The following is a 22356-nucleotide window of genomic DNA, read 5'->3' on the forward strand; positions in this document are numbered from 1 at the left end:
ACCAACTTTGATCGATGAATGATCGCCTCTTTTCAAAGATTCAAGTTTTACACAAACATCGCTCCATTCATAATTTTTTATTATTGAATGGAATTAATATTTAGTACTACAAAACTTTCTCTTCTTTTTGCTTGTAGCCCCTTCTAGTACTACAAATTTTCCCTTTGGAGTCCCTTTTATTTGCCTATTTTCTCCAAGGACCCTCGCTTTTAATCACATCACTATACCATCTATTTGGGCAAATTTTCAATTTTTCTTTCATTTCAAAGAAGTACTTTCATCAATTCTGTAGTTGAAGATTTTTTTTTCCCTTTTTAACAAAGACAACACTACATGTGGGAACATTCAAATACAAGATGAGTACTTCAAGACTAACAAAAAAATCTTAATCAATTCAGTTGTCAATGTGAAAAGGAACTATTGCAAAAAGTATCTCTAGATTAACTTTTGTAAATAATTTTGAATAATTAAAATATATTTCAAAAGTATTCAATGGATTAATCACTATTTAATTGGATAATAAAATGAATTTGACAAGTTGAATTGGAAGTGAATTTGAATGGATAAAAATTATTTTTATAATTTTCAAAATCATTTTGATCCCTCACTAACCAATTTAATTTATGATATGAAACTTAGGCTTAAAAGTATAAAATTAAATATTTTATAACATATATGGTTTTGATCAATTCAATATGTTCAATTGGTCATGTGTAACATTGTAAAAAATGTTTATAATTAAATAACATTATATATTTTTTTAATGAGAGAAAAAATGTGTAACAAAAAAAAATCAGTAATTCATTAACTTAAATTCAAGATTTCCACTCCTCTTTGTGAATTAATGGATGCTTGAATTTCTTCTAAGGTTCTTCCTTTGGTTTCTGGGACCAACTTCATCACAAATAGAATTGTCATCAAAGATATTAGAGAGTAAATAAAGAATGTCCCTGAAATTATCCAAAAAAACCAAAAGAGGAATTTAGGTTAGAAATCAATCGTAAACATTTTTTCTTAAGCACTAAATTTTGAGAATCGATTCTATTGATTGATTTTAAAATGTTATATTTCCAATCATCAACCGATTTAATATAGGTCCAGAGGAGACTCGAGCTCCCTTCAACTTTATCATCTTTATATATATATATATATATATATATAACTATTTAATTTTTAATACTTGCAATTAGTTTAGTGGTTCCTCTATTTGTCGATTCTTTTTTTTTTTCAAATTACAACTCTTCAATTTTCACCCAAGAAATAAAGCTTTGTCAATAAATTTTGTGGATCCGTCTTGCTTCCAATTTTGAATTTCATTTTCATTGGATCTATAGATTTCGTAATGATTTTTTACCCGATGGAGTTTTGGAATTAGTTTTCTTTTGGTTACTAAATTTTAAAATATTTTATCTTTACTTTCCATATGTTTATATTTAAAAGGATTTTTTCCAAAGAAAAAAAAAGAAAAGAGATGTAACTCATCCATCAGTCGGAGTAGTTTCCGTTACTCCATTCTTTTAGTATAGGTTTCGAAAAGCTATTCGTGTAGTGTTGAGTTTTGAATTTAATTTCAATTTAGTTTCTAAATCTAAGAATGTTGTGATTTTATCCTTAAATTTGAAGTTTTGTTTTCATTTTGATCCACGGTTTCAAGATTTACACACTTACCTATGATTTATTAAGATACTCGATTTTATCCTTTTTGTTAATATCTATTAATTATTCAAATAGAGTAATTGTTTTAATCGACAAAATTGGTGAAAATATTTATAAATATAATAAAATGTCATTGTTTATCCGATGATAAACATTAATAAAAGTATATTGATAGATATTAATATAAATCTATTGATATCTATTAGCGTTTGTCAATATATATCTGAAATTTTGTTATATTTTATGTAAATATTTTAGTTCATTTAGTCGTTCTCGAAATGACCCATTTGTTTTATTTTATTTTTTTTATCGACTTTCTAAGAAAAAGAAGAAAAATACCATAAGAACTCCAGGTGATGAAGAAATTGAAGGTAAAAGAGACAATCCAAGCACCCAACCAATTCACCAACACCACTATGCTCCCTCCAACTCCTTTCACATTAATTGGAAATATCTGCAAAGTAAAATCAAAACATGTATATATGTGTGTGTATATATATCATATTAATTTCCACTGGCTACTCATATAAGAAATTTTAATGCAAAATCTGATGAAATTTAGTTAATTACCTCAGACATTATCACCCAAGGAACTGCTCCCATTCCAATGGAGAAAAATGCAATATATATCTGACCAATTATCAATGTACTTCGACATTTCCATCAACGTTGATATTATTAATCTTTAATCAAAGATTTAGCTCGAAGGAACATAGTGTTACGTACCAACACTCCAGCTACAACGAGCACAGGCACGAAATCGAGCAGCAAACCACGGCCCTAAAATTAAGAAAGGAAAGTAGAAAGAAGAATAATGGTTATGTGTAATGAAAGATTATATTATATTGGGGTTTGTTTTGTGTGTAATGGTAGATTTTGAATTTTGATCAGTTGCCTTGAGAAAGAAAGAAGCTCCTGCAAGAAAGCAACCAAGAGAAGTTCCAGCTGCAGACACCTTCAAAAACAAAACAAAAGTTGAATCTTAAATTATACCCATTTGATCCTGTATTAGATTATGATTGAAGGTTCTCTCTCTTGTAGAGTCATCAAAGTTTGAAAATTAAAGTAAACAAAAAGATTAGAAATAATTATTACCATAATAAGTGGCCTTCTTCCAGATTTATCCATTAAGATTACACCAACAACAGTAATTGGAACCTGAATGAGAGAGTCAGTTTTATGGTTGATTAATTGTTAAAGTTAACTCTAAGAAGAAGAAAAATGAAATCAAAATTAGGGTTTCTTTCTTTTTTTTTTTTGGTTTGTGGTAGCTAATTGTAATCAGTAAGTACCTGAATACAAGCATAAGCAATTGTTCCAATTTTTCCTGCTGATGGACCTTCAATTTCACACAAAATTTAAAATTCAAGTAAATAATTTAATCATAGTATAAATAATTTTGGTCAGTGAATTTTTCTTATTTTTTTAAAAAAGTATAAATTAAAGACTTCAACGATTGAGTTTAAGTCTAGATGGTCTATCGACTTGACCATGTATGAACGTTCCCTAAGACAAAGGTTTTTGGTTAAAATACCCGCTGAGGCGAAGGTTTCACTTGCAAAGAAACCAATCCCATTGATCCCTCCAAATTGCTGGAACATCATCAATCCCACCCCTATCTGCGGTCAAATCACGAAAGTCAACGAAAACGGGCTAAGATGTTATATTATATGTTGCTTAAGTTATATAAAAAATATGCTTAAACTTTATTCGAAAAAATTATAATATTACCTTTTACAACTTTCTTTTAGTAAATTTTTTTAGAATTTCACGAAATGATATTATAGAATGAGATTTTAAATCATTCTTATATTATTTTATGTCTTCATTTTTATCTAAAATTTTAAAGAAATTTTATTTATAGTTAGTTTCAAGACATCTATAAAAGTTTAAAAATAATATTGCAACAATAGAGAATAATAAATAAATAAATAAATAACAAATAGTTTTGTAGGAAAATATATTAGTGTTATCTTTTATGTTTATAAATAATACACACACCATATTAAACTTAAAAAATCTTAACCTTTCTAAGAGTTTGGGTTATATCACATTCATACTATTCAATCAAAATTAAAATTAATCTAATATATAGCTTTTTTTTAGCACTTAATTGTAATTGAAGTAAGTACAGTTTTTTTATTAAAAATTTACCACATGCTTATAAGTCATAATAATACATGTGAATTGAATTGATAATTTAACATATTAAAAAGGAAATATAGAAATTTATAGAATTTAATCCAAAATCTTAAGACTATTTACAAGATATTACCAAATTGTAGAAATAAATTAAAATTCTAACTTTTAGATTTATTGAAACTTAAATTAAATTATATGGACCAAATTTATAGCTTAGGATATTATTAGTCACCATTAAAGGACGAACGTAAATGCTTTGAAACAAATCAACCAACTTGACTTTGGGGAGACTTCGCATAGTTTCAATATAATCCTGTAAATTAAAAGAAAAATAACGTAATGAACTAAAAAATTTACAAAATAGAGTAAAATTTCTTAAATTATATTATTACTAAATGAAGAACCTTATATTTTATATAATTTAATAAAATAAAATTATAGTGTTTAATCAGGTAGTTTTTGTGCTCTTGATTGATGGGTCGAGAATTCAAAGATAGTTTGTAAATGAGGAGTTTAAACCTCTAAATTTGAAAGTAACAATTTTTTTTATTACAATTATATAGTACCCACCGGCGTATTTAGTATAGGTCTAGGGGGCTCGAGCCCCACTCAACTTTATTGTCTTTATATAATATATATATATAAAGAAAACTACTTAATTTTTAATATTTATAGTTAGCTTAGTGGTTACTTTGACTATCAATCCCCTACACACCCACCCAAGTTCAAATATTTTCAAGAAAGAAAAACAAAATTTTAAGAACGTAAAATCAACGTTACGTAGTAAAATTTTAAAACTAAAATAGTTAGTTTTATGAAGATCGGAGAGTAATTCATGGATAAGTTTAATTTTTGAATTTTCAAGCTCCAAATAAAGAGTTAGTAAAGCGAAAGGTACTTGAATCTCGATAGCTTCGGCTGAAATATTGACATTTTTACCCCTAAGTCTCTGCAATGCACTTAGAAACTCCTTCTCTTCACCAACCTTTGCCTATGACCCAAAAATTAAATCAAAGAAAAAGATTTGGAAATAAGAAAAAAAGGAAGAAAAAGAAGGGCAAAAAAGGAAACTTACAAGCCATCTTGGGGACTCGGGAACAAAAAACAGACCCACAAGAAGGGTAAAGGAAGGTATCAGTCCTACAAAATCCATCACTCAAAATATCAATTTTGCCCTCCATACATAAAGGAGTCTAATTTATTTTAACTGCCATGTCAACGTTTCGTTAAATCGATTTGTGGTTGTTAGAGACTATTTTAAAACTATTTTGCAAATTTCAAGGACCAAAGTGTCATTTTGGATAATTACAGGGACAACATGTTAATAATTAAAGAAGGTAAATTTTACCCGTCAGAGCAAGTGTTCTCCATGTTACGACGGTTCCAAGTATGAAAGCAACGGACGCACCCATGACAATCAATAACTGCAAAACAATGCAATATTCATATGAAATGTTATATAAATTATATTTTATCTAAAGTGAATAATGTTGTACATTAATTTTTTTGTCCATGCAAATATCGTTATCCTTAACTCGATTATAGCATCCTTTTGTTCTTAATTGATATAAGACTATGCTCATAAAATGATTTTTTAAAAAAAACTTTTTTAGTATAGATTTGGTCCTCTGATCACCTGATTTAGCGTCGTAAGACCTCCCCGAAGATTTTTCGGAGCTATTTCAGCAATAAATATTGGGACCTACATCCATCACAATATACTTATCATTCGAATAAGGATTTAAAAGGAACTAATTAAAAATTGAAAATATAAGGTATTGATAACGAGAGTATAACCACATATGAGAAGACTCCAATGCCATATCCTGTTAGTAGCCTCCCAATGTCTAATAAAACGGATTCCTAACACACAACACCAACCAACAATCTTTTCAAAAAAATTAAAATATCTAATAGTTAATGTTATCGTAGGATCAAAAAGTAAAACTTGATTAATGAAAGTTTGAAGAATAAATTTGATATTTTTCAAAAGTTAAATAGAACAAACAAATGAATTTACAAATACGTAGAAAATTCAGAAGAAAAGAAAAAGAGTAATAAAGAAGACATACCTTTGAAAGGAAGATTGCTATCCATCCAAGTATGCAGAAACAAGCTGACATTCTCATTGCCTATCAACACACCATATTGAAACTTGGGAATTTAAAGACAAAAATTCAATTGCTTTATCATAACATTTAGACCCATTATTGGCTATAACCATTTGATAATTAATTTTCGTTTAAAAAATTAAGCTCGTAAACTCTAATTTTCATCAATGATGTTCAAAAAAATCAATCATATAAAAATCTCATCAATTCAATAATCCAACTCATTCAGTTTATCACAAAAGTCTAAAAATAAGTAATTTGACTAACCCAAACCAACTCAAATACTTTGTAGTTGATTGGGTTGGATTCATTATTCAATAAAAGGTTATACGATCTAAACAATTGAATTAAATCTAAAACGTGTTTGAATCTAAGAATTGTACTCACCTGTTTACGTCCAATATAATCAGCGATTCTCCCACTTGTGATAGCTCCAAACATTGCTCCAATGGTTAATATAGATCCAAACATAGAATACTGTATAATTGAAATTACTAATTAACCCATTAAATAATATTAATCATCTATTTTTAAAATTTAAATTATATTTAATTTCATTGGTTAATTTGTAGATCATAAGAACCTGAGATAGAGACAAATTAAGATCTTCCCTTATTGCAGCCTCAACTGGTGCTGAATATCCCACCTAATAGACATAGAAGTTATTATTGGATGCAGTTTCAAACCAAGTTTGTAACTTTGTGTTTTTTATATATTAGTGTAAAGTTATACTAAGTGACATTATGGTTACTTTTACGGTATTCTCTTCGGTCAATTAAACTATGTTTAGGTCAGTACTTAATTCAGTATATATAATTTATAAAACATAATTATCTCGATACAAAATCTCGAAGAAATAGGGTTATTTCAGTCCCAGGTTGATCCATCGACTCTTAAAATTATTATAGCTCATCAACTTCAAACCGTATCTATAATTTTAATTAGCTCTTTCTTTTATTTCATTTTGTTTGATGAAACTCATATGTTGATATAAAAACTATGTATTTAAAATTAAACCAAAAAATTGAAATCTAGATAAATAAAATATTAGGAGATTTATTTTTAATAATATATTTTTAAAAAATATTGTCAAAAATAGGGTAGAAAGTAAACTATCCACACAAAAATAGAGCAATTTTGCTTGGAAGTCGTATACGGGGTCCACGACTTCAATTTCTTTTTTCACATTATTTAATATATATCTTTTTTTAATATTTAATACATCGTGGACCTCACACCTTTTTAAGATATTTAATATATATATATATATATATATATATATATATATATATATATATATATATATATATATATAAATTTAATATATCGTTGACTCCTTTGTCAAATTGCTCTATTTTTGTCAATAGCTTGTCTTCTACCCTATTTTTTACAATATTTTTAAAAACTATATTATTAAAGAAAATTCAAAATATTAATTACCTAAGTAAAATAATATAAGACATAGAAAAACAGTTGATTTTCAAAGTAAAAAGATTAATTAAGAGAAATCTTTTAAAAATCTAGACTCGAAATGGAATACATTCGAAAGTTTTCTTTTTAAATATTTGTGAGTGTTTGCATTGTTGGTACAGTCCAACTATTCTTATGAAACAACATGCTAACCTTACAACATTTTAGTGCAAGCGGATATTAAATGGTGTTGTGACCATAATTTCAAAGGTCAATATATAGAATCTAAAAATAAAAGTATATAAACTAAATAGAAACTAAAAAAAAGAAAATAGTTTAGAACTTAAAAGTTTCAAGTCGCACGTAATCGAGTTTAAAATGAAAGCAGGTAAAAACTAAAAGAAAATCGAAAGAACATCAAATCTGAAAATTTAGGGTTTAGAGTTTAGACTTACACAAGATCCGAATTGAAAAGAACCACAAACCGCAACCGAGGTACTAAGATAAAGCATATGGTTGCATCTTCTTGAAGAAACTTCTTCTTCTTCTTCTTCTTCATCTTCTTCTAATCCTTCCTCTCTTTTCATCAACAATTGTGTCTCCAAATTTCCATCATCATCTCCATTTTCAATTTCCTTCCACTCTTCAATAGCCATACGATCTTTCTCTTTCTTTTTCCTTTTTGCCTCTCTCTCTCTCTCTCAATCTCTCAAATTATAGCTTATGGAAATTTGAAACCTCTCTCAATTTAAACTAAAAGAAGAGAGACAAATCACACAAACAAAAACTTATTTAAAAATGTGTTAAAAATGAATTTATATAGTCTTTGCTTCCAAAATTAATTAAAAAACAAAACAAAAGGTTACCAATTTCAAGTATCCATTCTCTTTCTTTTTTTCTATAGCATGTGGAGATTGGCTGTCTCTGACGTTGGATTTTTGGAGGGGATTTATGAAACACCAAAATATCAATCTCATACATGGCTTCATTTTTTTAATACAAAAAATGATATCTCATACTGTATAATAAAGGCTAAATTGCAACAACAAAACAAAAAAGAAATAAATTAATATATAGTAGTTAGAATATATTAAACAAAAATTTAAATTATTTAATTAGTATATGCATTCTAAATTGATCGAAATTTAAAATAATATCATTCTAGGTCACGTTACGTCCAATCCAAAAATTAATAGTTTAGAAAAAGTTCGTAGTAATATTTAAATTTTAAAATAATATGACTTTTAAAAATAAAGTACAACTATATATATTATTTAACCTTTCTAAGTAATCGAAATTTCTAAAAACAATTTTAGTTGAAATTTATATAATGAAATACCTTAAAAAGACTTGAAGACACCACTTTTTTAAACTTAAAAAATACAATAATAACAACAACAATAATAATAATAAGCAAAATATTTCAATACAATAGCAAAATTGTGTATAAATAATTTTTTGGGTCTTTTAGTGATATTTATTTTGTTTTTTATTATATTTTAAAAAAATGCTAAAATATGAAGAAAAAACAATAATATGATTTCCGTTTTGTTTCTAAGAATCAAATGGAATTAAACTAATAAAAATGAAGGTTGGCGGCAGCGTTATATTAGATCACATCTCCAATTTGATGAATATTTTTCTTTCATACAATTGTGAGTTTTTCTAACATTGTTATTTTATAGCAACTTGGTTTTTGTCATATGTATCAAATCCAACCACCATCCTATAATTATTTTTAAATTAAAATATCATTTTTCATCTTTCGATGTTGAAATTTGTTCAAATTACTCTTTACGATTCAAAATGTTTAATTTTGATCCATATACTTTCAATAAATGAATATTTACAAATTAGTCTCTCCGAATAATTCATTGTTGATTATTAAGTCCTTTTATTATTATCTCATTTAATTTTAAATATAAATTCTTAAAACATATTCCCTTTAGTATTTCTTTTTATAGTAAATTATACTTATTATTGAAATAATTAACTAGTATCATATACTAGATTTAAGATTTATTGAACGTAAAGACTAAAGTTAAATATTTGCACGTGTTGAGACTAAATTTGAACTAAATTCCAAATTAAATTGAAGAAATGATATATCGAACCTATTTTTGTGAATTTACTCAAATGCACACAACAAAATGGATGATATTTTGTTTTGGGTTAAAAGTGTAAGTTTAGTTTTTGCACGTTGTTTTAAAATCTAAATAGTTTAATAAGTCTTTAAACTTTCAATTTTGTAACCGTTAAATCTATGTGTCTTCAATTTGTATCTAATACGTCTCTAATAAATTTAAATTTACATCTAATGTGCACTAGTCAATTTACATCTATATAGTATTTACTAAACATATAAAATTAAAAATATTAGAGATAAAATTTGAATTTTTTTAAAAACTCGACCAACGTTTTGCGGTTAATATTTTCTTTAGTTAAATAAAAACAAAAATAAAGAGATCAACAAATCTCTTGACACGATTGCGGAAAGTTCAAGAGAGAATTGAGAGAAATTCATAAAGAAGGTATTACTTTTCATGTTAGGATTTCAAGCTCATAGAGCTCAAACAAGTATTCGGTCAAAAATAAAATGAAACTCGAAATCAAGTCCAAATAAGCAGAGGAGGATCCTCCCATTGTCAATTATTTAGAGAGGTAACTCAATGTCAATGGCGATATTCGGATCGACAAATTAACTAAACCTCTTCTTTTGAAAAAGAAAAAAAAAAGAATTTAGGGATAGAAATAAGTTTTAAAATGGTAATTTGTGATTGGTCTGACTAAAAATAGAATTTTGAAAAGAGAAGAGAAGAGGGAAAAGACAAGGTGGTTGAATGCAAATTGTCCAACTTAAATCATTGTATGATATGAATACTGATTAGGATCTGAGTCAGAATGATTGGGGATTAGAAAGTGACTAAACTTCATCATTTTAGCTCATTGTTTTTAGATCCAAAACAGCTTATTTATCAAAACAAAGCCAAAGTTTTGGCCATATTTGTTACCACCTAAATCAGGTCTTTTCGATGGCTATCACTATTTGACAAATATATCTGATTATATTTATAAACGTTTTGATTTATTTTATTATATTTAAAAAATCTCTCATTAAATTAGTTTTATAACATATTCATTCGGTCAATTAAGTATAAGATTGATAACTAGTAAGACTCTATACGTCAAGTAGGTCAAAGTTTGTTAAATAATTAAAATTCTAAAAACCTATTAAAAAAGAATTCATTTATTTAAAAAAATGAGATGCTTTTAAAGAACACTTTCAAATATAGCAAAATGTACCAAAACTATGTTCGACTAAATCAACAAAAATTGAACTAAACTTAAAATATTTAACCTAGTTTTTTTTTTTGCCCTTTTTTAAAAGACAAATTTGCCTGATGAACTAACATTTGAACAAACATTTCTTAAAGTCAAAACTTAGTTTTAAAAGAAAAGTGACTTGATATTTTCTTTAGGAGTGGTACAATTTTAGGATTTTGTAACTATTGTAGAAATTTTACAAACTTGTAAAGTTTGATTGATATTTTTATTGAGCTTCAAAAGATTTGTATACAAAAACCATTCTTTTCATACTCTTAGAAACTGCAGAAAGTTTGCAGTGCTACCGAACCGTATGTCAAGAAATTTCTAACCTCATCTAATTTGTTTACACCACGTTAAAAATGGAGTTGGATGGCAAACATCCTCAATGATAATTTGCATGTACTCCTTTTGAGGTTGGAAATTGAAATCTCCAAACCTCAAATTTGATGTACAAAAAAAATCGAGTTCGATAATACATGAGCTATGAAAGCATTGAAAGCTCAGTAGTTTGACCTATGGTGAATGAGAAATTCATTGTTAGCTGTGAAACCTGGAAATTATTACGACACATTGCTCCATCCAGCATCTGCTTTTAACTTACTTCAGGTGAGATACAAATGTACAAAAGTTAGGAATCCTGCATCCAATGCAACCAAAAACCGACTTCAAACTCCATGTTCTTACCAGTAAATTCCCCACCGGCCAGAACGATAAATCATCAGCATGAAACAGGTTTTTGCTCTAAACACAACAAAACTATGGTAACCTCTTGGCTTTGGCTGTAAGACCAAGTTTTTGTCATGTCATCGTCCATTTCACGTTTGCTGGATAAGACTGGAGGCACCACAAATTGGCAGTTTCTTGAACTAATTTTCAGTGGAAGGAATGAATGGATCAGACGAGTTGAACTGCTTTTTCCAAGTTTAGATACTTCTTTTGTTTACAACTTATCGATCAAGCATCTGCGGATCGAAATTGCAAACTCGCCAACTTTGTGAGAATGAACTAAAGCTGCACATACTCCAAAACAAACAGCAACGAAGGTTACTGCAAATATTGTTGTCTGACGTCTAAAAAGAGCACCTGAGAATAGAAGACCACACGACTTTCTTGAATGTTCTTGAACCGAGATTTTCTCGCAGAGCTTCTTGTTTATAAGAGGTATTGTTTCCACATTATCAGTGGAAGTTGAACCTGCCACTGCTTGAAGATGGCCATTTTCTCTTGACTCCATTTTCTGCAGGTAAAAACAAAGAGAATAAATATGAGTGAATCGTTCCTGTGAAAGATCCATTATGAATATTATAGTCAACCAGCTCGTCCAACAAACATTTTACGTGTCATGATTTAAGCTCACAATAGGATTCCACTGCTGTTCTAGGATAGTATCTGAGACCGTGAATTTTTCAGGGTGATTAAAGGGGTAAAGGACCTGCCATAGAATTTTTTTCTCGAGAAAGAAGATTCTAAAAGAATGCAAAACTGCAGTCACAATGCCTAATAAACTAGTTGTACCTTGAAAAACTCAAATGAACAAAAAACCCAAGAAAATGGAAATTCATAACCAATCACCAACTTCCAAGAATATGGTAGTCTGCCCTTAATCAAAGTTGAATATTCATAAACGAAACGTGTTAAAAGGCTTGCAGCCCTGGGGCGTTTACTCAGAGGCTCCATTTCTGGGAATTACCAACCCCTCCCAGTAGGTATAGAAAGGAGTTCTGACATGACCACCACGGTCTCACTGTAATGGTCGTAAATACATTCATGGTGGGTGACTTCACATGATTAGGTGGACCAATAAAAAATCCTGTCGAGGTAGCATAGAAACTTTTCTAATAAACTAACTGGTGGTCTCTCTCTAAATGGTATCAATCTTTTCTATGGTCAATTTCCATTGTTTAATTCGAGGGATTACAAGGGACCTCCTAATTGATGGCCTGGTATCTGATGAATGGCCTGTCAAATTCTCCTTACCCAGAACTTCCAAGAAAGATAGGAATGCCTCTCATCTTTCTTCATTCTCCTTAGAACGGTGCTTTTACTACAGGCCAATCAATCTCTCTCAAGTTCGAAATTTTCTAGCTTAATCTTTGCCACTTTCCCAAATTCACAGAAGAAAGGTGTGATTCACATATGTTGACAATTAGCTTGGTAGTTAATTTAAAAACCAAGGTAGCTGATTTTCTCAAATGTCTGAAAACATACTTAAAACTTAGAAACTTGGAGACATTCGGTATTCTTGGTTAAAAGAACATGGAGATTGTCAACCATGTCAAAGAATTTCATATCCAAGAGGAATTTGCCCCAATAAGTTCTGAGGAACTTGACATTAGAAACAAATCCAAATGGTGCTTTCATACATTCTAAATGGATGATTTAAAACAGTGACAAGATGCAAAGTCGGAACGTCCAAGAAGGAAATGGAACACCAGCCTCTTCCATCAAACCACCAGTAGCAGGAGATAAAATCCACTTATTTTTTAGCTAGTCAAGGAGGAAGGTTCAAGTATTTCAAATGATCAGAATATCAAATGTGAAGCTATTAATATTTTGAAACTCTTACCCGAAGACCTTCATTAGGCTCGTGACACTAGGACCTGTTTCCAGAACTATTTGAAATTTGTTTTTAATTTTTCATTTCAAAACTGTCTTTAAAAGTTGCAATTGAAAGACCTATAAGTTAAAGTTTCTGGGAAAACTTCATTATCTTCCTTTTTTCTTTTATTATAATTTTTTTAAAAGAAGAAGAAGAAGATCAATTGTGTGAACACGCTAATAAAAGTTTAAGAAAGCGATCCAAATCCCTTATAATAAATACGTTTGTCCTAAAAAAAATAATAAAACTTAGAGAACAGTTTCCAAACAACTTCCAGGCACTTGATCCGCCTAACTGTGAATTGCTAATATGAAATACTTTAAAGAGTCCAGGGTATAAAAAGCTATAACCCAGCTTTGATCTTGTATGTTGGAAGACCAAGGCAAATTCTCTTTTTCTTAAGAAGTCCGCAACCAGGGGGCCATGTCCTTTCTCTCTTCATCTTACCGATAGACACTCACAGTCATCAATTGAATAGAGGTATCTACTGAACCTTTTAATCACCTAAAAATAGAATCTAACAACAGGTTCAAACCTAAAATCACCATGCAACCGATACAACTATCTTTGAGGCATACGAGGCAATCCTATAAATAAAAATTGATATTGAAAATAAGTTCTATCTGGAATCAATACTAACAGAGGTCATTTTCTTAACTAATAGACTAGAATGTTTACCAGTCAATTACTTGGGAAGGCTATTGAGAGGTATTAAACCACCAATTTACTCAAAAGCTTAAGCTGGTAGTTGAAGGCAAATTTAATTATATATCACTAACACTCCTCCTCACTTGTGGGTTTGAAATATTTGAAAGGCCCAACAAGTGGAAATTATTTTTAATTGGAAAGAAAACGACAATGTAGGGACTTGAACACAGGACCTCCTTAATACCATATTAAACCACCAATTCACCCAAAAGCTTAAGCTGGTGGTTAAAGGCAAATTTAATTATATCACTAACAAGAGGCAATCCAAGAAAAGCAGATGTTTGAAATCTGATGATAGATAGGATTTTCAAGAAATTAGACAAATGGGTAAACACTATCTTTCACAAGGAAAGTAGGGCGATTTCTTTTGAACCAGTCTTCTCAAGTTTGCCAACTTACTACGTGTACTTCCAAAAGCCCTACCATAGGTAAAGTTCCTACTTGAAAAACTTTACAAATTTTCGGAGGAAGTCACTTGGTGAACTGGGAGAGATGGAGGATGCGTGGAAGAGGGTAACCTCACCAAAAAAAAATTGTGCTCATCAAAATGGAATTCCAATATGCTAGGATTCTTGATGAGGATCATGGTGTTTGGTTCACCAGAAAAGATCATAAACTTGAAAACCTTAACCACGCCGGAGCTGCAAGGTACAATGCAGAAAGACTTGAGAAAATAATATCCTCTCCATCAAAATCTGCAACAGGAAGTTACCATTTTCTGGCTTTGCTAATGTTTAACAGCTTCCCCTTCGAAGCATATATTTCCAAAAAAAAAAAATCCAGCTCTCAATAAAATCATAAACTTGAAAACCTATAAGTTAACTGAAGGATCATGGTGGTTGGTTCACCAATAAACATCATAAACCTGAAAACCTTAACCACGCCAGAGCTGTGAGATACAATGCAGAAAGATTGGAGAAAATATCTTCACCATCAAAATGTGTGAGAGGAAGATAATCATTTTCTGACTTCACAAAAAAAAAAAAAAAAACAGCTCTCAATAAAAATGTCAGTGAGAACTGCAGGAATCAAGAGCACAGAAAGGTACATCTCTGTGGACCTTTCCCATAGAGATATACAAGATTTTACAGCCCTTCGGCAAACTATTCAAAGGCGTTAGCCAATCCTTCTAAATAATAGGTTTCTCTGGAGGTTAGATAACATTAGGCAATTTTAAATCTAATCTTTGATTCTTCATCTTACTAATGGAGTCTATATCCTCAACAAGAAACTCTTCAACGCAATCTGGTGCAAGAGAATTCCAAAGACAAATAGATTTTTCTTCTGAGAACTTATTTCGCGAGACATTAATACAAGTGATTTCACTCATAGACAAAACTCTGGCAGCTAAATCTTTCCAAATCGCTGCCCCTTTTGCCTCAAAAATTATGGAACATTTGTACCATACTCGATACTCCTTAGTCAAAAGCTACTTTGAAGTCTGTTGAGAATGCCTTTAAGGATTACGGAGTCAAATGCCTCTTTAAAGAAGTTATGCTAGAGGGAGTGGGGGAAAAGAACCCTTGTGTCATAAAATTCTAGTGATGAGGAGATTTAAAAGAGACCACCTCACAGTTTGTCTTTCAAGTTGCATCGATAAATGTCTTCAATATCTATAATTCCATTTTTCTATCAAATGCTAATTAGGACTTTAACACTCTTGGTTAGTTGTTGGTTTCCTCGGCTCTTCTAGTACTTGGGTCTTTGTTTAGTATAAAAGTTCTCCATTACTCATACAAAAGATAAATATAAATCTGAAATTTTCAAATAAGAATGAGAAACAAATTCAATATTAAAAAGCCTGCAGAAAATAATGAAACTCTTACCAGTGTAGTCGCAGGAGCAACTGAAACCAATTTATTCTCGGAGCAGCTTTGAGAAACATGACCCACTTTAGGCTTAAGAAATCCTAGGTGTAGCACCGAATTCCCAGCTTTCTGAAGATTCAGTTGAAGAACATCTCCTGCGTAATCTAAATACTTCTCAAAAAACCTTAAATCAGGAGAACTGGAGCCATTAACGCCCAAATTTGATTGCACATTTTCCATGACAATCTTAAGATGTTCTAAAACTCTCCCCAAAATGACAGTTGAGTCATTGCATATCAAAAATTTTAACAAACGCGTGAATCTTTGAATTTGTGACGAATTCATAATTTGCTGCATGGGCTCTGATGAAGGCTTTTTGAGCAACCAAGATATGTCCATCATGAGTTCTGAATATACTTTTTGTCTCAATGAAGAATGTTCACAAGTATCATGTGAAGAACCAGTAGCTTCCACAAGCAGAGACATATCAAGCCGCTCCTGAATAGCTTTCATTTCAGAACAAGTTTCGCTATCTCCAATGAGTATGGGAATAAAATTTGACAAACCTGACTGATTCTCAACCTACACAGTGTATTTACAAAAAAATTATGAGAGAAGTGTAAGAATAAACATATTAGAAGACAGGATATGATCCATATTTCCATTTCTTTTCCAATTTTATGATCTTTCCTCCCTTCTAACCAATTGGAGAAATCTTATGCAACTCCTTTGGTCATGGGCCTCGGCTCCTCTTTCTATTTCATATATCTATGAATTCGTTTCTTCTATATATATATATATATATATAATTAAAAAAATAAAATAAATTAATAAATAAATTCCATTTCTTAGTCTATTCCCATGCCAATAAGTCTAGACTTAATTTGGCCCTTTTTTTCCCTTTTTTTCCCTTTTTTTCCTTTTTTTGAGAGGAAACAAAAATTTAAAGAGGCCGGCACTCAAAAATTCTAGAAACCCAAGAGAAAACAAAAGGGGAATTATCAAAAATAGCAAATTTGACAAACTATTTACAAAATATAGCAAAATTTCAAATTCTATCAATAATAGACATTGATAGATAGTGATAGAAATCTATCATTGATAGAATCCAAAATTTTGCTATATAATGTAAATATTTTAGTTTATTTTGCTATATTTGAAAATGCCCCAAAATAAAAGGCATAAAAATCTTGAATAGAGAAACCTCCAAGCATTTAGAAAGAGAACACCATGTGGAAGAGATGAGCTAAATTGAACCGATCTAACCAAGTAAAAGATTTATTGTGAAAGATCCTCTTAATCCTTTCAAACCAAATTTCTAAAATTAATTTGGTTCTAATAACTTGATGAAGTTTATGTTTCCTTTCTTTTTTCTTTTTCTTTCTTTTTTCTTTTTCCTTTCCTTGATTTCTTTTTCCCACGTGCACACCCATAAGAGACAACCTTTAGACAGTTTTAAGATGTTAATCTAAAAATAGTTCAGAAAACACTTATCTCATGAAATTATATTTAGATCATTGTTTCTTAAAACTTATTTTCACTTTACTTTATTTATCCTCGGGGAGGGTAGTAAAGGCAGGTGCGACTAATTTATCAAAGAATAAGAGAGGGAAAACATCTACAGTACCTCAACAAATGCAGGGCCAAAAAGATCGTATTCTGTTTGGGGTATACATATCTTGAACAACTGGTGGTCACTCCAAGTAGCATTACCTTCTTTTTGACAATGAGGAAGAACAAAAGACTGGTCATGTGCAAGATACTTTCCACCAAAAGACACAAGAGACCTGTGAGCATTGGTAACTTTCCTCAGCATAGATAATGAATTTCATTCGCAAGTCACAGGCCCTTTTCTTCAGCATAGATACAGCGGACCCCAGGAACTCCACAGTATACAGAATATTTAACTTCTTCCAGACATACATACAAGCATCAATTCCTTACTTCCAATATCTATTTAGCCTTTAGTAACTGGCTTGGCACAATATTGTTATGTATTTGACTTTTGAGGCTAATTAAATCCATTGGTTTAAAAAGGTAAAGAATAAAATACACTAGCTAATGCGTTCCTTCAATAGAAGGAAGCTATCTCCCAACACTTGGAAAACATTTATAAGAATCTTTTTGGATAATGCAAGCATCTGAGCCTCGCTCTAAGTCTACAGCTGGTAATTTAGGAGTGGAAGACTTCGAGGAGTTTTTTCTTTTAAGTTTACCAGAAAAATCATTTGGATGCCAAATCCTTTAGCATTGAATCAGAGGCAACCAAACGTCTATTAAAATATAGGTAATCAACGTCATTAAGAAAAATATAGTACAAACCTTCAAAAGTTTTTTATAGAAACAAAACCTAAAACTTGATTGAAAGAATATAGATGTTAATATGTGAAGCATGCATGGTCTCCATTTATGGATAGGTCCAAAAATGCAAGACAGCCGCATAGAGGAATAACAAGGGAAATTTAAAGGACGGTGAAAATAAAACCAAATAACCAAAAAGAAGTGAGTTGGTAGCTAATCCTCTTTCCCTTTAGCAAAAACCAGGCACTTTTTTGAGGTCAATTGAATATGGAGTAAAATTTTAATGTTGTAATACCTAAATTTTGGTTGTCGTAAATGACTTCCACAAGCAACAAACTCCATGGGTTTTCCAGCCTCGAAGCAAGTAGGATGTACATAGTGAAGTCTTGGAGCCTGCATATCCATCTCAATTTTCATTACGCTTTCCCCTGTACCAATTAAACAAAAAAAAAATCCTCAAAAAATATTTAAAAATAAATAAATAACCTTTAAGAAAATTCAACAATTAACGTGTAATAATAATTATAGTTATAATCTAGAACATGTCAATCTCTAGTCACTGGATAAATTAAAGCCTTACAGCAATCTTCTTTTTCTTTTCTTTTCTTTTCTTTTTCTTTTTCTTCCTTTTTTTTTTTTTTTTTTTTTTTTGAGATTTAGTGTCCACTAGTATTTGATGATTAAAATTTAATTGTCAACGTGTTCACCAAGGTGGGAGGACCTTGGTAGGATGGTTAATATTCCACACACTCTTTCCAACCAGCTGAAACAATAACCACAAACAAATGAAGAAGGCAGCGTGGATCTCAAGGTAAAGGAAAGAGGAGGCAGTGCTTGCTCAAAAAGAACATAAGAGAAATTTCTTGTATCTTCATCAGCAGAATAAGTATCACAAAAAATCAAGAACTTTCACTACAGCCATATCTTAAGGAAAGCAAAAGAAGAGGGGAAGGTGAACCCTAAACCATGTATTAGAAACCAAATAACATAATAGCAGAATATGTCATGAAACATGCTCATATTCATGATGAAGAAAACAAAAATAATAAATTGTTGACACACCTTCCATAGCGCGAAAAATCATGTTGTTCAAATAAACAAGTATGTTGCCCCTCCCCCAAAGAGGTCTTCCACGTGCAACTACAAAATTATGCACGTGTGTCGTGGGATCTTCAAGTAACTGCCAGTGGTTGGAGAAATTAATTAGTCTATGAAAATTCAGGGACTAATTTTCAGATTGTTGTTAGAAAGGAACGTGGAACCCCGAGGACAATGACTCCAGTTAAAGATAACAAGCTAATTATGTGTGGGGTCAAACATGCGGAAGCTAATTATTCCAGTTAACTGAAATTATGAGGACAACGATTCCGGTTACAAACAACCTAATTATGAGTAGGGGCAAACATGCAGAAGCTGTAACAGAATATGATTCATTGGCTATCCTTGGAAAGTAAGAGGCCTGATCTTAAACTGATTATTACAGTCATCTAGAAAAGCAAAAATGCTACCAAATTATAAAACCAACATATATTTGAAATCATCAACTTGAAATTACCTTTATCCACATGAACTTCGGCATTGCAACAAATGCAGTCAAAATTATACAACCAGGCCGAATATATCCCTCCAACTCAACAGGCATATTAGCCAACCATTCAAATATCTGCAATGCATTTGAATTCAAATTAACCAAATTCTAATATTTTTCTAAACAAAATTATTCTTCCTTAAGTACTAAACTGTAAAGATGAAAATACTTGGAGCCGAAGTCTTCTAGGGAACTCTGCAGGATTCCAGTCATAAAGCTTGAATGATATTCGCCCAGTTGGACACTATAGCAAAGAGACTTGGAATCATCCCATGTGATATGAACAGAAAACAGAAAGGAGAGGGGAAATCTTTAAAGCATTCACCATTGATGAATATGTGCTTTTGTTGTCACAATAGGACGAAGCAAGAGATTTGGAATTATCTTTTCCTCGATCCACTTGAGCTTCACCAGTTCCCACTAAAGTTAACCCGCTTTCTACATTATTTTGCAGATCGGGAGCTGAACATACGGTGGAGGTAACCAGCCCATCTTCAGACTCCAAATGCACTACCTCCTTTTGATCAGTTTGGTTGTTGAAAAGAATATTATCTGTGTAAGAGTACATGCCAGTGAGAGAAATCCAATGATACAGCAATTGTAACACTGCGACTGCACCAGCTGTTTTAGATTGTTACCTTTCCCTATATCACCATCGCAAGAAACATCCTCTAGCTGCATGCTTGATCGATCACTTTCCATAGAAGTTGTGGAATCAACAGGCTTCCTACGCCGACGATTGTTGTGCCGCTCTAATTTTCTTCGACAGCTCCGTTTGCCTTCATCAAAATCAGATAAAACATGAAACCTGCCAAGCAATTGAAGTAAACAAAAAGCATTAGCAAAGAAAATTTTCATTCATTGTTTTGGGTCTTTAAAAGGCTGATATTTAGACATAAACACGTGATGCACCAGAAGGGGGGAAATGGCAACTATCCACTCCGCATCATATACGATTAACGCTTCCAGATTGAGGAAATAATTTAAAGGGCATACAATGCCGTTGAAGCAAACAATGTTAGAATAGATCGCGTAACAGCATTTGATACGACGAAGAGAAGTAAAAAGGGGCGCTGCCGTCGAATACCATTCGCTGATCACAAACTAGTAGCATCAGCACTTGAACAACATGCAAAATGAGCTAGAACTAATAAAATAAGCACCGAAAAAAGAAACCCAATTAACATGAAAATCAAAACACATAAACTCAACCTACTTGCCACACTGCTGACAATATCGTTTAGTCTCATCATCTATCACAACAGCAGTAGCGTTAGCGCAACGAAGACAAACCCTATGCCTTCTATGATAACCTTTAAGCTCACTAATATCAACCTCACACCCCGGTACTTGACACCGAACAGTACCAGCACCAACTCGCGCCGTCCTAGCCCGCTTCTTCCCAGGCGCGGCAGCGGCTTCTTCCTCAAGCATCGCATCAACCTCAGGGCAAGCACAAGGAACTCGCCCAGCCAAGAAGTTCGAACAGGTCAACCTCGGGTCGCGCTTCCGAATCCGGTCGGAATTCGAAGGGGGAGTCTGGGATTGAATCTCGAGGTAATGAGAGGAGGCAGAAGGCAAATTGTCCTGTTCCAAAGAGAAGGAAAACTGATCATCTGCAGCGAAGTCGAGGAGATCCCCCAAGTCCCAGAGAGCTGTGGAGGGGTCGTCGGCCATGGGGAGTTGAATGTCCATTTCGGCGTCGGGTAAGGGATGAGGGAGCGGCGAGGGAGGGGGATTTTCCATTGAAGAGGAAGTTTGTGCCCTAGAAAATGGATGATTGGGGGGTGGTGGAGATTAGTCGGAGTTGGTGGAGCCGGTGGTTGGGAAGGGAAAAGGGTGGCGGAAAAGCGACGGCAGCTCGGCAGGTCAAGCTTTCAAGGAGAGATGTTCTTATTTCTTACTCTTCTTTCTGTTGAGGAGAGTTTTCTTTTAGAATTTTTTGGTAATTGAAATGGAAAATGATTATTCCGTCTCCACGCGCTATTGCTCTTCCCACTTCTACAATGCAGGGACTTTAATTTTTTCTTAATTATAATTTAGTCCATGTTTAAGTTTGTTGTGTTATTAACTTGAGCGTCTTGATATCTTTTTTAACTAACGTAAGCGTCGATGATAGGTTTTGTCAAACTATCACTTAATCGACTATAGTTGATTTAATAAATGATCAAATTTGAAATCGATCTTGACTTGATCGATTGGTTTTAACCTTTTAAATATATTTTTGAAAATTTTTAGAACTAACAAGTTCGATCAACTTAGTTTTTCTGTCCATCATATTCACCTCTAGTTTCAACTTTGAATTTTACGTCTAGGTTAATTAATTAAACTTAAAAATGGTCTATTAAATCAATAGTCTTGATCTTATTCATCAAAATTGGGGTTTGTGACATATTAGATAGAATGGAATTTTATCTAAAATAAGAAATATGATGTCTCTTTTCTTTTTTTAAACGTCGGATTCTCGATATATCCCCTTGAGATATTACCTATGTTGAGTACTCAATTCTTAAATAGTATGAATTTTCATTTAAAAAACCAATTGATAACGAGATATTAATTCATCTATTTTGTGAAATTCCTTTTATTTTTGCAACCTATTTTTTATTAGATCGTGAATTTGTTAGCTAACCATGAAACTAAAAGTAGCTCACTAGCTTAAATATTCGAACTCATGGGTAATTTACTACGATATTATACCATAAA

At 31.5% G+C, this 22356-nt stretch overlaps 2 protein-coding genes across 3 annotated transcripts; both read right to left on the reverse strand.

Moving 5' to 3' along the window:
- Positions 1-733: 733 nt before the first annotated feature.
- Positions 734-8268, reverse strand: LOC103483783 (sugar transporter ERD6-like 16). The gene is made up of 19 exons (XM_008440551.3): positions 8186-8268; positions 7775-8072; positions 6493-6555; positions 6297-6386; positions 5871-5930; positions 5596-5661; positions 5435-5500; positions 5147-5222; positions 4874-4938; positions 4697-4789; positions 4031-4111; positions 3191-3275; positions 2949-2995; positions 2752-2814; positions 2552-2611; positions 2383-2436; positions 2227-2286; positions 1996-2110; positions 734-950 (listed from the first exon to the last, which is right to left on the reverse strand). Exons 2-19 carry the CDS (start codon positions 7973-7975, stop codon positions 805-807), a joined length of 1491 nt encoding a protein of 496 aa, XP_008438773.1. The 5' UTR covers positions 7976-8072; positions 8186-8268; the 3' UTR covers positions 734-804.
- Positions 8269-10959: 2691 nt separating this feature from the next.
- Positions 10960-21587, reverse strand: LOC103483784 (squamosa promoter-binding-like protein 7). 2 transcript variants are annotated; one of them, XR_007821663.1, is made up of 11 exons: positions 20867-21587; positions 20289-20458; positions 19976-20202; positions 19820-19894; positions 19618-19725; positions 19125-19242; positions 18358-18490; positions 17389-17548; positions 15780-16343; positions 11413-11883; positions 10960-11283 (listed from the first exon to the last, which is right to left on the reverse strand). XR_007821663.1 is itself a non-coding variant. In XM_008440555.3 (10 exons), exons 1-10 carry the CDS (start codon positions 21394-21396, stop codon positions 11587-11589), a joined length of 2382 nt encoding a protein of 793 aa, XP_008438777.1. In that variant the 5' UTR covers positions 21397-21587; the 3' UTR covers positions 10960-11586. The 2 variants fall into 2 exon arrangements, 1 of the variants encoding a protein (XP_008438777.1); XM_008440555.3 differs by having other exon boundaries at positions 10960-11883.
- Positions 21588-22356: the final 769 nt, after the last annotated feature.

Source organism: Cucumis melo, chromosome 6, assembly GCF_025177605.1.
Source record: "Cucumis melo cultivar AY chromosome 6, USDA_Cmelo_AY_1.0, whole genome shotgun sequence".
Classification (NCBI taxonomy): Eukaryota; Viridiplantae; Streptophyta; class Magnoliopsida; order Cucurbitales; family Cucurbitaceae; genus Cucumis; species Cucumis melo.